The 16,135-nt window shown below is 43.8% G+C and overlaps 1 protein-coding gene across 5 annotated transcripts in view; it reads left to right on the top strand.

Annotated features, from left to right (window-relative positions):
* TLK2 (tousled like kinase 2) overlaps window positions 1-16,135 on the top strand; it is a 66,320-nt gene that overhangs the window by 8,067 nt on the left and 42,118 nt on the right. For 3 of the 5 annotated variants that reach the window (XM_075911372.1, XM_075911371.1, XM_075911374.1), the window contains 4 exons: window positions 7,983-8,054; window positions 11,652-11,721; window positions 13,075-13,118; window positions 14,658-14,753. In XM_075911372.1, coding sequence (XP_075767487.1) covers window positions 7,983-8,054; window positions 11,652-11,721; window positions 13,075-13,118; window positions 14,658-14,753 — 282 coding nt within the window. The remainder of the gene's footprint in view (window positions 1-7,982; window positions 8,055-11,651; window positions 11,722-13,074; window positions 13,119-14,657; window positions 14,754-16,135) is intronic. The other 2 variants (XM_075911373.1, XM_075911375.1) reach the window with 1 other exon arrangement.

Consider the following 16,135-nt stretch of genomic DNA (forward strand, 5'->3'; position numbering starts at 1 on the left):
CATCCACTGCATTGAAGCAGATGATAACATACTGACAAAAACCAAAACAGTACAACTTCCATAGCATAGACATATGCTAATGCTTTGCACACTTCTGTGGCAGCTTCCATCCACAAATTTCAGAGAGCTTTACAAGCACTGACAAATTCATCACTACCTTGTAGCAAGGAAGGTTGTATTTTCACTTGAACCCCGTTAATCCGGCAACGCAGAAATAGGGTATGCCAGATGAAGGAATTTTTGTGGACCATGGAGAGTGCTGGGGCAGAGTCTGGCAGGGAAGGCGGTATGAGGGGGATGGGGTGCTTACCTGGCACCCTGCTCCTGGGGACATACATGGTTCTGTGCTCGCTGCTACTTCCAGGCACTGCCAAAGCCTCCCTCAGATGGAAAGGAAAGGGGAGTGGCAGTGCGCAGAGCTGCTTCCTCCTCCACCTCTGAGTCCAAACCACAGGTGTTCCTGTTGCAGGGCACCTGGAGTATGGAGGTTCAGGTGTACAGATAACTTGGGCTAATTCACTAGGGTCAAGACAGATGAGAATAATCTAAACGCAGTTATTGGAGGATCACATACAGAGTATTCCAAATTGTTGTTTGATGTTAACTTGGGCTACGTCTAGACTGACATGATCTTCCGGAAATGCTTTTAACGGAAAAGTTTTCCGTTAAAAGCATTTTCGGAACAGAGCGTCTAGATTGGCACGGACGCTTTTCCGCAAAAGCACTTTTTGCAGAAAAGCGTCCGTGCCAATCTAGACACGCTTTTCCGCAAAAAAAGCCCCAATCGCCATTTTTGCGATCGGGGCTTTTTTGCGGAAAATAAATCTGGGCTGTCTACACTGGCTCTTTTGCGCAAAAGGACTTTTGCCCGAACGGGAGCAGCATAGTATTTCCGCGAGAACACTGACAATCTTACATGAGATCGTCAGTGCTTTTGCGGAAATTCAAGCGGCCAGTGTAGACAGCTGGCAAGTTTTTCCGGAAAAGTGGCTGATTTTCCGGAAAAACTGGCCAGTCTAGACACAGCCTTGGTGGCTGTGGTAATATGTTCAGTTCAGGTTTGGGGAATGGACTGTTTTAAGCTGGGGCCAGATGCCAGTTAAGTCAGTCAACTTCCACCCTCAGGTAAGGGCTTTCCAGAGCATTGTGGGTTACTTACATTACAATGGAAGTCAGTACAGCTTGACTGCAACCCTTCTCATGATTCTTAAAAAGAAAATGGGTGACAAGCTTTTGTGAGTTGCCAAATTTGAGCAGGTTTTCAAAACCCAAAGGAGGATTCCTGCATAGTCTGCAGCTATATTACAATATGAAAATGTGCTGTGCATAGATACTTGAAGCATGGGCCTTGGTTCAGCACTCAGCCAGATGAATGACAAGTGGGGAAATTATCAGCAGGAAATTACTTCCTTGTGGAGAAATGCATTGCCATTGGGTGAGCCCTATAAAAACTCCTTTCTTATTTAAATGGCCTGTACTTCAACATGGTGATTGATCCCCATTTGGCAAACCTTCTCCAGTGGAGCATTATCTTGAAACAATAGTCTTAAATTAGCTGTAGCACAGTCTCAGATGCCAGTGCTGTTGGACTTCCTAGTAGCAAGGAAGATCTTTGGCAAACTTCTCCTGTCCCAAAAGTTACAAGTAAGGGAATTGGCAGGTTCCTATTGTAGTCAGACATTTATTTTGCATTGTATACTCTATCCCAAGTATTGTCTCCTTGCTCTCTTTGAAAAGGTCTTCTATCTTGTTGGGATTCTGTACCTAATGGTAGTATAGCTTTCAATTTTATACAGTCACAAAGTGAGTGGAAATGGAAGTATTGTACATTTATTCTTCTGTCAGACACTTAATGCTAAGTAGGAAAAAACAGGAATGAATACAGGTGTTTGAACTACATACAGTTTTATGGTAGTAGGATGTGGAAAAAACACCCAAAATGTACCGACTTACTGTGTATTTAAACCTGTTGTACGTATTTTTGCTAAGGGCTTGATTTCTTGAAGATCAGTTGGCATCTGGTTAGATGACTTGGGGAAATTACCAATGTGAACCACCTTGCTTCCATTGTGAGAAGAGATTTAGCTGAGAACGTTACTTTGTTCCTTAGGCTTTCTGGGTCATTTGAAATCTTCACTACTCTAGTTTCATGTGTATTCTAGTGATCAGAAGAGGCAACATGCTGTCATGGAGGACTGGGAATCTCAAAAACTCTGTTCCAGCATCCTCTGCTGACTTGCTTTTGATAAATGAATTGTTTAACTTCAGTTCCTTAACTGTAAACTATGGCTAAGGCTTTGCCAAATATTTTGGGGTTCTAAGATAAAAGGTGCTATACAAGGTGCTACCTCTAGAGGAGGGGAACCCAGGTTTCATTGAGAGAGAGATTTGCGTTTGTAGAAACAGGCTTCGATTCCCAACATAGTTCCCTGTTAATGTTCCATCTTCTAGGGCAGTGGTCTCCAACCTTTTTGAGCATGAGATCAATTTTTGAATTTAAGTGTAATCCAAGATGTACCTCAAATATAAATACCCTTGCACCCACCTCCTTCCCACCCCTTCTCCATCCTCCCTCTTGCCCATCCTCACTCACTTTCATCAGGCTGCGGCAGAGGGTTGGGGTGCAGAATCTGGTCTTGGATTAAGGGATTTGAAGTGGGAGAGGAGCCCTGAGTTGTTCTTGGGGCAGGCAGTTGAGGTATAGGGGGGGTTCTAGGTGCAGGCTCTGGGACGGTGTTTGGATGCAGGGGTTTGGGGGTACAGAAGGGGGTTCATGACAAGTAGGAATTCGGGATGTGGGCTCCTGCTGGGCACTGCTGGTGGCTCCTGGTTGGTGGAGCTAAGGCAGGCTCACCGCCATCTAAAGCAGCAAACTCCATCCCAAGTCCTGTTGTGACCCCTCTCTGCTCTGGAAAAAGGATATAGAGTTGGAGGTGGCACCCTTCCTCTCTCCCCTGCCCGACCCTGCAAGCAGGAGGCTCCCTGGCGGGAGGGGCAGCTCCAAGGGCAGGCGATGAGCAGCAGTGGGGGGAGGGGCATCTGAATTGCCAGCACTTGAGAGCCTCTTGGCCAAACCAATCAGGATCATCTGTCAGAGGCTCAATGATCTACCAGGATCAGGATCTACTGGTTGGTGCCCACAGTTTTAGGGGCTGCATTTTAAATACAGTGTATCTTGATGTAGGACTGGAGGCCTGATATACAGGTTTTACCTCCCTACACTGGGACTCTCTGGTCCAGCGATATCCGTGGTCCGTTCCTGGAGCACAGAGCCCGGGAACAGGGAGGCCTGGTGGCAGGGCAGGCACGCAGTAGGGAGGACTGGCAACCAAAGTTCCCTCTACACTTTTCTATCTATGTGTGGAATAATTTTTATGTGCACCAAAGCAAATGCAGCTGTGCACCATCAGTAGAAATACAAGCTGCTGGCTCTGGGCAGTGTGGGTGCTCTGCTAATCAGCTGGGAGGCATTTGAATCTCTCCTGGCACCTGCACAAGCACTCAGCTTACAGGGAGCACGGCTGGCAACTCAGCCAGGAGGGGAGCCCCATGTTGGTGGAGGGATGGTGGGCAGCACGGCAGGGAGAGGGAGTTCTGGCCCCAGTGTCTGAGGATCTCTCTGTGGCCAGGGAGCTCTGACCCCCAATGGCAGCCAGGGATCTATGGACTCCGGCGGCAGCCAGGCTGTGGTGCTCCAGCAGCAGCTAGAGAGCCCCAGGAGGTTTGGGGCAGCAGCAGCAGGGCCAGGCTGGAGCCCTAGCCCAGGGGCAGTAGGGCAGCATGGGCCATGAGGGGAGAGACCTCCCCTGGCCTGGCATATCCCCTCATTTGGGACTGGTCAGGTCCCGTGGGTGCCGGACCAGGGAGGTCCAACCTATGTGCTTATGTTGACCATGGTATAGGACGGAAGAAAACGAGTCTATTCTGTCTTTCCCTATATACTATTGGGCTATGTCTATGTTGGCATGATTTTCCGAAAATGCTTTTAACGGAAAACTTTTCCGTTAAAAGCATTTTCGGAAAAGCACATCTAGATTGGCAGGACGCTTTTCCACAAAAGCACTTTTTGCAGAAAAGCGTCCGTGGCCAATCTAGACGTGGTTTTCCGCAAAAAAGCCCCCATCGCCATTTTCGCGATCGGGGCTTTTTTGCGGAAAACACTACTGTGCTGTCTACACTGGCTCTTTTGCGCAAAAGTCTTTCGGAAAAAAACTTTTGCCCGAACGGGAGCAGCATAGTATTTCCGGATGATTGTCAGTGCTTTTCCGGAAATTCAAGCAGCCAGTGTAGACAGCTGGCAAGTTTTTCTGCAAAAGCAGATGATTTTGCGGAAAAACTTGCCAGTCTAGACACAGCCTTGGTGTTGGAAGCATTGGGATATTTGTGTCTCATGATTTCCAAGAGAAGTACTGCTTTGAGCAAAGCCTCGTAAAGTAAAACTAAACACTGCCTTGTATTCTGAATTCCATCCTTCAAGAAATTGTGGTTAGAAATAAATAACTATTTTGTTGCTTTGCAAGACAGATTCTATTCCAGCTTGCTCTTTTATAGCTGTACCTACATGTTAATTAGGCCAGCTATGTTCAGCTGCAGAATAGTTAATTCTGGTGACAGTGTCAAAGTTCAGAACACTGCATGACCATCAGAGTCCATGTGCGGTTTTCAAGTGAGTGATTAGGAAAACAGTTTTTTAAGTCAAACTGTACATTGTTGAGGATAAACATGCATCTGACATTTCAGGAGACTCTTTTCTGACTGTAGACAGGCTACATCCATGTTATCCCTCTGGGCTGTTCTAGAATACTGGTCTGTGGGATGAAATATAAGAACCTCCTTAAACAAATGAAATATCCTCCTGTGTACAACCTGCCCTGAAAAGCTCAAATGTGGCATTTTTAGGAGCAGCTGCTTCTGTCACTTACTCTGCATGTGTGAAATGGAGGCAGTGAGATTGTAGAAAGTGTGGGAAGAGCTTTCACTTTCATCTTGATAATATTAGAGACCCTTTAATATGTCTGAGGCAGGACACTAATCTGAGGTGCGTCTGCACCTAGTGAACTTTACTAAGGTGTAGAGGCAAAGTTTTAATGTTCTACCAAATGCTGACGTCTTGAACGTGCCGTTATGGGTCAGGTTCATAAAAGGAAATGATGGATTTTAGAGGGCATCGCTTGTGAAGTTTATTAACAAGCTTTTTTATGTGGGCAAAGAGATTAACCTCCTGTCACCACCAGCCATAAGATCTACTAAGTTTATTACGGCTAGATGAAGGCTGTGTTTATATCTGTGGTTAGTAGTGGTACTTGTTAAATTCTGTTTGTTGGGGGTTCATCATTTGGTCTTTTTAAAAATGCACCTGCTGTTAGTTGGAGTACAAGATCCATCAAGAAATAACCTGCTGTGAATTTTTTTTTTAAAACTATCTAGATTTTAGCTGCCTTGATTATTTTAAATAGAGAAGTGGGGTAAAACATTTTAAATAAATAAAATAAATAAATCAGTGGTGGGCAAACTGTGACCTGTGGGAAGTGCAGACCTCCTGCCTGGCCCCCCCCCCCCCCCCATGCCTCACACAGTGGGGCACCAGGGCCCTGCACTTCCTACGCCTCCCCTCTCTCCCAACACTTTCGGAGGAGCTGTGAATCAGGTGACTTGCTCACTGCGAAAGGGCTAAGAAGGAGAGGGAGGAGCAGGTCAGCGTGGAGCTCCAGTGGACAAGAGGCACATTGGGGAGGGGGCAGACAGGGCTGTAGGGCTGCAGGTGGAACTCCAGTGGGTCGTAGGCTGCTGTGACCCACTCATCCAGCCCACCCACTATTTGTGGTTGTACATCCCTGTTTTAAATTGTCGGGGGGAGGGGAAGAGGAGGAATCTATTTTTAGCTTAAACTTTTTTTATGCGGGTAGATGTTTTTTGGGGAGGACATAAAGGAATTATAACTTGCAATATGGATTAGAAAATAACTGTTAACATCTGAAGTTTTTTTAAATTGTCTTAAATAGTCTTTCAAACTATTCCACTATAGTTTTTTTCAGAATACTTCTTTGTTTCTCCTTTACACACTCAGATAAACAAATCGGTACTTAACATTCAAGGTGTAACACAGATTTGCAGCAGTTGAAATTAGGCGTTATTTTGAACTTTTTGCTTCTGGCTGAGATGCATCACACCCGTAACGTCTTATTTAAACATAGTTGTGCTAGTATTACTGGAATGTTCCGTATATAAAGCTGAGGTGGGGGGAAGGGTTTCCTCACAAATCTGGCTTGGTCATGCTGTTATTTCAGCACAGTCTCCATTTCATTCATATGGAGAATTAACTTGGCATAATAATAAACTACTGTGATGGAGCCTCTTTGGTACTATATCAAAGCTTCTGGTTTTGGGTGCAGTCAAGGGGGATTTCTCTTGTCTAGAAAGTGAGGCATATTCTTTCAGTGAGCCGTTAGGTGGTGATAAGGTTGTAATCTCCAATGCTGACCTTACACTGTTCCTGTTGGAAAATGTGCTTAGTGTTCATTACCTTTTCCACTTGCTAATTAAAATCATCTGTAGCTTAAGCCTTTATATGTTGTTGCAGTGCAACCCAACCCACCATCCTCCATTGCAGTGAGGAAAAATGTAAGGGGTGAAATGAAGTAAAAACAAAACCAAAAACCCACCATAGGGATGACTTTTGTCCTGTCACTCCTCAGTAAAGATCTCCACTTCGAATCTTGTTTTTTATGTGTTGGGCAAGAGTGCCTAAATTTTTAAACTAATTATTCTGTGTACAAGTATTGAAATTTGAGGTAACAGTAAATTTGCATGACTTGCTCCAGTTTCCTTTTAGCTTAGATTTACTGCAGTCTTTGGACCACATTTACAAAGGCCACTAATCGACTTAGGAGCGGCCCAAGGCCAGCTGCAGCAGCTGGCGCCCCAGGCAGAAGGCGCGATTGGTGCCCCCGCCTGCACGGCCATCAATGGCCATGACATCATCATCGGGCGCCTGGGCCAGCAGCGCCCTAGGCAACTGCCTAGTTTGCCTAGCTTCAGGGGCTGCCCCTGGACTTAGTCACCTTGTGCAACTTGCAAGAGTGCCTATCAACATCTTTTAGTGCCTCAATGCCTTTGTTTGTCTGATCCAAAATTCGTGTCCAAATGCAGACATTGGAAGTGATGGGAGTAAACCTTTCTAGTTTTGGGTCAGTCAAGGATGACTGACTTACAAGAGAAGTTCCTTGCAATATCAACTAGGGATATAAGTGATAGTCAACTATCCAATAAGCATGTCAACTAGTGACTCAACTAGTTGCTTCACCCCACTTGCTGCCTCTTTCAGAGAGAGGCAGCGGGGAGGAGGAGGAGCCGGAGCTGGGGGGAGCCGGCTTAAAAGCTGGTTTCTCCCCCCCTCTCCCCCTCCAGCACCGTTTCCATGGGAGGCAGAAGCATAGTGAGGGACTGGGCATGAGCCAGGAATCAGCTGATTCCCAGCTCCCGCCCAGGGGCATTTAATACATTTAAAAGGCAGAGCTGTAGCAGGGTTAGCTCCTGGGGCCAGGCGTTAACCCTGCTGTGGTTCTGCAGTTTCCCCCTCTTATCAACTAGTTGATGGAAATTCCTAGTTGATTAGTTGATTAAACACCATTTAACATCCCTAGTCTCAACCAGTAAGAATAACAGATGGCAGCAGCAGTAGCTAGCTTGTCAAATGGAATGAACCTTTAAATTCTTAGCCCCAGGTAAAGCAGATGCTTGCTGGTAAAGCAGATGGTTGCTGGAAAAGCTGTTTTGCTTTGCTATTCGGCAATTAAAATGTTTTCTTTCACAAGCTAATTGTTTTAGCTTTACTAATATTACTTTAGGTAATATTTCAAAGGGCATGAAAACATCATTGCAAAGTGTTTTAAAAGCTGAGCTCACACTAGGACATGTTCACAACTTTCTTGCCTTCTATGAAAACTGTCCCTAAGTTCTTGTTTTTGTTTTTCCAACTGTAGGGTCCATTAAATAGCGAGTCTTCCAATCAGAGCTTGTGCAGTGTCGGCTCTCTGAGCGATAAAGAATTGGAGGTAAGTAGTCACTGTCCCTAATAATCATCAGTTATACGTTGAACGTGAATGGGCTAACAAATCCCAGAATGAATCACATGAGCTGGTGATCAACTATGCCTAGTTCAAGGCTTTTGTGTAGAATAGCTCACTGGAAGACTCTAGACTGAGTCCAAGTCATAAAGACTTCAGAACATCATGCAAGACCATCTAGTTGAGGTTTTCTCATCATAACAAGTGCTTTAAAAACAGAGGGGCAGGGGTTACTGCAATTAGAATGGGAGCTTGAAACTCAGCCCTTAGTTGCTGTTTTTAGTGGTAGGTGACTGTGTTCAGTTGCAGTTTTAGTCAGACCAAAATAAACGTCCAGGCCTGTACCCACCCGCCTTCACACTTCATGTTCTCATGTACAAGAAAATAAGAATGTATGTTAACTTGACATGTAGAATGAAAAGGAAATAAGGTAGAATAGTCGTACATATTTCCTCTTAGTTACTTTCCTTATATTTGGGTTAAGCACTTGAACTTTATTGCATAAGCAGTTTTTTTGAACTGCAGTTACTTTTAAATTTAAATACAGATTGCCTGTTATTAACGCAGCATCTAAGTTTAGATAGCTTGTCTAAACCCACAATAAGATAACTTCCTACTTCACTTACCAGCCACATGTTGAGTTTTAGATCATTATTTTCCCTTTAATACATTAGAGTATAATAGGTATCAAGTATTTGGTGCAATAAGTATTGTAGAAATACTGTATCTTGAACTCTGGACTTGACAGGTAAGTAAATTAGAAAAGGGTTTTCAATTATTTGAAGATCATGCGTATTAAATGTCTACATTTTTATTTTGCACAGGATTTTCAGTCTACTAGAGAATTTGACATAGACAACTAGGTCTTCTTAGTTAATCTATCACTCTTTGCTTTCCAGTTTAATGTTCTAGTGGTGGATAGGTGATCTTATGTATCCTGCCTATTATGCAGCTGAATGAATGGGAGACCTACTATTTAAAATTGAATGTTAGTTTAAGGATAATATTAAGAGGAAATATGCTTTGTCTCCCTTTGTAATCGTATTGACCCTGTTACCGAGCCTTTGGAGCCCCTATTGCACGAGGACATTTGTGAGATGCTCCTGTCAGCAGTGGGGTGCAGATCCCCCTTTACTTTGCATTGAGTCAGCAGTTTCTTGTACCAATATTGCATCTATGTAATGGCTGGTGGTGTTGTCAGTCAGGGCCTGTTCATTGTACTCAGACTGACAGTCTATAAAGTAGTGTACAGGTACAGTTGTTACTTTGTGTCTTTAAAAAAAAAAAAAGTGCCGAACAACCCTTTCCACCCTCCCATGCCAAACAAAACCAAAACCCAACCCTCATCTCCATTAGGGATTGCTGGGCCGGCATGTTCCCTCGGATCTTAGGTTTAATTTCTGGCAGTGTCCGCTTCATTCCTTAATCTTTTCAAAGTAGGTGGGTTTGTTTCTATGTTTACTGTGTGTGCATCTTAGACCTCAAGTTTCTAAGAACCATGAATCTAAAGTTTGTCTCAAAAGTTTTTGCCAAGATCTTCCTACCCTTTGTGCCACGGTGAACGTGGCCTGACGTGATTTGCATAAACATGTAATTTGGAAAATATTTTGGGATAAAATGTGTGATGGAAACGAGCAGATTTTTCTCCGTAGTAACCTTGACAGATTTTCTAAGAAGTAGAACTTGATTTATTTCCTTGCATCTCACTTGGTTTTGAAGTCTTCATGCAGGAACACTTTACAACTGAAACATTTCACATAATACAGTAAACTTCCGATAAACCGGACCTTTAGGACCCAGGGGGTGCCGGATTATCAGATTTGCCGGACTATCGGAAGGGGGGGCTATGAGAGGTCTGGGGTGGGGTGGGGGGGATGCCACCCAAGACCCCTCATAGCCCCCCCCTTCCGATAGTCCGGCTCTGCCCCAGTCGTCCCTGATTCAGCCGCTGCTGGTCAGTTTCAGCAGCGGCTGAATCTGGGACACCTGCAGCAGAGCAGCTGGAGTGCTGCCTGGTTGGTCCGGTAGCGCCGACCCTTGGCATGGCGAGACCAACCCAGCAGCACCCCAGCTGCTCTTGGGGATGCCTGGGACAGAGCAGCTGGGGTGCTGCCGGGTTGGTCCCGCAGCGCCACTCCTCGGTGCTACTGGACCAACCGGGCAGCACCCCAGATGCTCTACCCCAGGTGTCCATAAGTCAGCTGCTGCTGATACTGATCAGCGGCTGACTCCAGGAAGACCGAGGCAGAGCTGCTCTGCTTCCTGGAGTCAGTCGCTGGTCAGTTTCAGGAGCGGCTGAATCAGGACGCCTGGGGTAGAGCAGCTGGGGGGTTGCCGGGTTGGTCCCACAGTGACGAGGAGCGGGGCTACTGGACCAACCCAGCAGCACCCTAGCTTCTCTACCCCAGGTGTCCCCAAGTCAGCTGCTGCTGAAACTGATCAGCGGCTGACTCCAGGAAGCCTGAGGCAGAGCTGCTCTGCCCCGGGCTTCCTGGAGTCAGCTGCTGGTCAGTTTCAACAGCGGCAGAATCCAGATGCCTGGGACAGAGTAGCTGGGGCGCTGTCTGATTGGTCTGGTAGTGCCAATCCGTGGCGCTGCGAGACCAACCCGGCAGCTCCCCAGCTGCTCTGTCCCAGGTGTACCCAAGTCAGCCGCTGCTGAAACTGACCAGCGGCTGATTCCAGGAAGCCCCGGGGCAGAGCAGCTCTGCCTCGGGCTTCCTGGAGTCAGCCGCTGGTCAGTTTCAACAGCGGCTGAATCGGGGACAGCTGAGGGGCTGCTGGGTTGGGTCCCGCAGCCCCAAGGGGCAGCGCTATGGGGACCTACCTGGCAGCACTCCAGTGCTCTGCCCTAGGCGTCCTCGATTCAGCCGCTGGTCAGTTTTAGCATTGGCTGAATCGGGGAAGCTGGGGGCAGAGCAGCTCCAATGGTCCGGCTGCCCGGAGCACTTCTGGGTTCCTGATGGTGCCGGACCATCAGGTGTGCCGGACCATCGGAGTTTTACTGTACATGAAAAATCATTTTTATAACTAACTCAAGACCACATGTGGATACTAAGAAAACTAGAAATCAGTTGGATGGAATTTTCGAAAAGTGCTAAAGTGACTTAGGAGCATTTGTACCCTTAAAAGGCAATGTAACTTGAGCTCCTGAATCCTTTAAGCATTTTTGAAAATCCCATTCCTTGGAACATAAACAGACTGGGTCCAGTTCTCAACTGCCTTATGTAGTCATTTAGACTAGTGAAAAGTGCACGTTAAATGCCGTTCTTCTGATTTGATTGAATTTTGTGCTTGATCTGCAGCAGACTAAAAGACAAAATGATGTACAGGGCAATGAAGAATCAACCTTACAGTGTCTGAAATAGAAAATAATCTCTCCTGGTCCCACCCCTACTGATTTTTTTAACATGTTTTCTTATTTTTGCTGTACATGGGTCTGAAGGTAAATAATTTCTCTCTAAGTAAAATTATTGTACTTGGGAGCAGGGATGACCATTGAAGATCTGCAACCTATTTAGTATGTTGACCATTTTTAAAATTTGGGAATAACAGAAATGTTAACTTTGAAGTATTTTTTAACAGACTCCTGAAAAGAAACAGAATGACCAGCGGAACCGGAAGAGGAAAGCAGAAGCATATGAGACCAGTCAAGGTAATCCATTCTCCTGACACTTCACAGGATTCGAACAGTTGATAATTGGCTTCATTTTTTAAAGAGTTGTCATGTCTAAGGAGAGTAATGGTTCATCTCAAGAGTGTGCCGGGCTGCTTGTTAAGAACTTTGAAGTACATGCTGTGATAATGTAGTTTCCTTTGGGAGACTCACTGTTTCCATTGTAAGAAAAACATTCGGTCTTATAACAACTTACTTTAGAAGTAAATATGAAAGTCATAAGTGTAGAATTCTTATTGGAGACATACAGTAGGGCCAGGTTGCACAAGGAGAAACTGGATATGGGTCCTCACATGAGTTAAGTGGATATCATTTGCTCAGTGACATGGGTATGGTCTGCAGCTGAAATTTCTCTTATTTTTGCTGTATTTTGAAAAGCTTTCTTTCATTTTCTACATTGTTCCATGTAATAGACAGAATCTACTTTAACAAATAGAACAAGTTGTACTCAAAAGTATAAAATAGCAAATATCATCTTAAAGAAAAGAAAGAATCCGATTTCAGTCCAAGCTCTCATGCTTCTGTTACTAGGTGAACATTTAGAGGAGGGAATGAAAAACTATTTTGGAGATAGGAATCTGCTCCTATAACAAAATAACTGAGATTATTTTGGTCGTAAACTATACCTATAGGCTATGTCTATACTATGAGTTTTTGTGGCAGAAAATATGCTAATGAGGGATCATTAGCATAAGTCACGACATTGTTAGCATATTTTCTACCGTTTCTTTTTGTGCAGAAACCCCTTGTGCAACAAGAAATGGCAGAAAATATGCTAATGATGTCACGACTTAGGCTAATGACCCCTCATGCATATTTTCTGCCGCAAAAACTCGTGGTGTAGACGTAGCCATAGAGTTTGGAAAGAAGGCGGAACAAAGTTAAATTTTAATAAGTTTGTATTAAATAACAATTATCTCTCTCGCTGTCATGGAAAAGATTGTGGAAGGTTTAAGGTACTCACATTGAGTACAGTAACTAACACAGACAACAGTAGATTGTAACTTTTATTATACTCTTACCTTGAAAGAAGCTTTGAGGGATCCAAATTGCACAATGTGAGAGCAACTATTTCCCTTGTTTGCAGAGAAACAAATGTCATCTGATTGGGTCTGTCAGTTTTGGAATTAGTCAAACTGTCAACTCTCCAATTTGTAAAGCATAGAGATTATAATCCTGGGATTAACTAGTGCCATGTGGAGGCTCCTCTGTACTAGGCGATAAAGTGCATCTATGTGCGCATCTATTGACGTGAATATTTTTCTCAAAATAGCTTCAGATGTTTACATTTACAAATAATCAAGTTTGCCTTCTTCTCCATTTCCCTTTCAGGAAAAGGCACTCCTAGGGGACATAAAATTAGTGATTATTTTGAGGTAAGCCGATTTAAAATTGCATTTTCAGATAAATCTGTTCTTTAATCTTTGTTTCAGGATTTTTTTTAAATGGAAAACTACAGTAAAACTTAAGTTACTCTCACCTAGGGATGTAAGCGAGTAATGGAGTCGACTGTTTGCATCCCGTCCACCCCTTGAGCTGCCTCTGTATCAGAGGCAGCAAGGGGGTGGGGAGCATGAGTCAGTGCTGAGAGAGCCAGTTCCCCCCCACACCATCTCAGCAGTGTCGTCTGCCCCATGCTGCTGCCTCGATCAGGGTGAGGGGAGGCTGCTGCGGGAGTCGCTCCCAGACCTGGCGCAAGCTGGGACTGAGCGCCTTCCCTTATCAACTAATTGTGTAGTCAATAAAAATGTTATCAACTACACAATTAGTGAAATACCCGCTTCTGAACATCCCTACTCTCACCACTGCATTAAATCTTCCTGTGTAAGTGATCACTGTATCGGTCTGATGGGCTTAAGAGTTTGCTTAGGGCAGACTATTTGAATCTTGTTCCTAAATTAAACTTGTTCTCTTTCTTTGAATTAAACAGTTGCCTGACTAAATGTTATAAATTGTAGCTATGTTGACTTCTGTTGGGATCTGAACCTTGCCTCATGCAGCTGAGCCTCCTTTTGGCAAGCCCACTGCAGTTACAGTGTAAGTCCCTCTCCTGGGACTGAATCTGCCAACAAAGTCCCATTAATTTAAGTAGGACAGATCCTGCCTTTTGCAGGAGAGAGGCCAGCATCAAGCACAGAATGGCAATATCAAAACAGTGATGGGTGTCTCTAAAAACTAATATTCTTGGTATTTTTTTCTTTCCAAGCATGTACAAACTAGAACCTGTTACTTTACATCCCTAACAACTTTTTCTTCACTTTATTCTGAGTATTTAGTTGGCTTGGAGTTAGCAATGCTTTTGCTAGCACCTTTTCCTTACTGTCTTCAGACATTGCTGAGTTAAAGTATGGCACAGTCCATAGTACAGAAACATAAGGACTTCCATACCAGATCAGTCCAGTGTTCCAGCAAATCTGATATCCTGTTTCTAACTGACAGCAGATGATTCAGAACAAGGTGTAATTCTCCCCCCCGCCCCCATGCACATTTGTGTGTACATAGAATTCACAAATGGACATACCTGTCCAGGGCAAGATCTTTCTAACTAGATTGTTACAAGATGACTTATCCTGAACTGTATGTGTTTAGATCTCTTGGTTTAAAATAAGAAATTATATCTAATGTAGCAGTGGATATTTAGCCATTGAAGGCATTCACAATCACCTCTTGGTATTATGGGCATAATAGATATAGTTCACATTCGTTTTCTGTTGAAAAATGACCAGACCTCAGTCAGTACATTTTTTTTTTTTTATTTCTTGTTGTCTTCAGTGTCCACTAAACAGGTTTCTAGGACTTATAGAGAAGCTCTTTATGCTTTAAAATAAATGTGCAGCTTCTGTCTTTTCCCCACTAAACTTGCTCAAGCATAGTATCTTTATGAAGTGATTGATCATATGTATCTCTTTGGTCAGTTTGCTGGGGGAAGTGGTCCAGGAACCAGTCCTGGCAGAAGTGTGCCACCTGTCGCCCGATCCTCACCACAGCATTCCTTATCCAATCCCTTACCAGTAAGTATTCCCTCTGAGGAAGGTGTTAAATGATGCAGTGGATATGCCACAGACAGGAGATTTTTTTTTCTGAACAAATTAGGCAGAATGTTTAGTCTCTGAATTAGTTTCAGGATCCTGCAGTCTAAAAAGAGCTAATAAACTGTATCATAGCCATAAAAACCAAGGGTCCAGGGCCTGATATGGGCATGTCTGTTTCCAAGTAGGTAGTCTAATCTTAAAACAGTTTATCTTACACACTTCAAACCCCAGATGCCATTTCTTGATATAGTATATAGTATATATGAGTTCTGTCTTAAAGGGGTTGTGGATTGGCTTATGCTCCTAATAGATAAAGTAGAATTAACACATTTTCCATTCTGTCATTCTGAATGCTCTGCTTGTCTATTGCATCCCTCGTCCTGCACTGTTTTGTCTTGTCTATTTCAATTCTGAGATTTTTCCGGAGAAAAAACCGGCTCAACAATATCTGCATGGTGCTTAGTTCAGTTGTATCCTGGCTTTCATTGGGGTCCATAGAGCTACTGAAATACAAACACGTTGCTGTTAGTTCTGCAAGATTTTATTCCACACTGATTTTCAGGTGCCTGTCGCTTTTTGGGAAAATCAGTAAAAGCTTTTGTGTGTGTGTATCCCCATTATCAGTTTTCTTTCATTGAGAAAATTTCATTGTGCCTCTTGGTCCCTTTTGCAATGTTCAAACATAATAAGAACCAATATTTAAACAACTGTTAAAGATATTTCAAAAGCTGCTTTTGTGTTGGATCATGTAAGTATCTTTAAACACCCTTTTGAAAATGGCTTGAACTTAAAACTTCAAATTTTCTCAAGCATTTGGAGAACAGTATGACCGTTTGGAGTATTTTCTGGAACAGTGTATACTGATGATAAACCAGATACAATGAAGCATATGAGCTTTCCTGACTAGTCTATTTTGAAGTTATTTGCATACCTCAAACTCATATTTGTCTACATTACAATGCTGATTGCTCTGGGAATTGTATCCTACAAAGTGCCACAAAAGTGAGAGTTTGGACCTCAGATCAGCATACATCACCAGATTTTAATGAAGTGCTTCCAGTGTTGCCTGGAAGTGAACAGGGAATTAAGATATATTGCTAGATTACATTTAACGCCACAACATCTCACTTATTTAAAAAGAGAAGTTAAATGCAAAAACCTCTTACTGATACCGCCTGGATGACATTTTATATTCCCAACATTCAAGACAGTTGTTCCCTGAATCTGGGTTCCTGTGGTAAGTGTATAAGAGTCAGTAGTTCCTTTAGTGCTTTTTGGCATGTTAGTGTTTGGCATATATAGAAACCTGGAGAGAACCTTTCCCATGAAATCAAAACGGGAATCACAGGCAGCATTGGCTA

Source organism: Pelodiscus sinensis, chromosome 29, assembly GCF_049634645.1.
Source record: "Pelodiscus sinensis isolate JC-2024 chromosome 29, ASM4963464v1, whole genome shotgun sequence".
Lineage (NCBI taxonomy): Eukaryota > Metazoa > Chordata > Testudines > Trionychidae > Pelodiscus > Pelodiscus sinensis.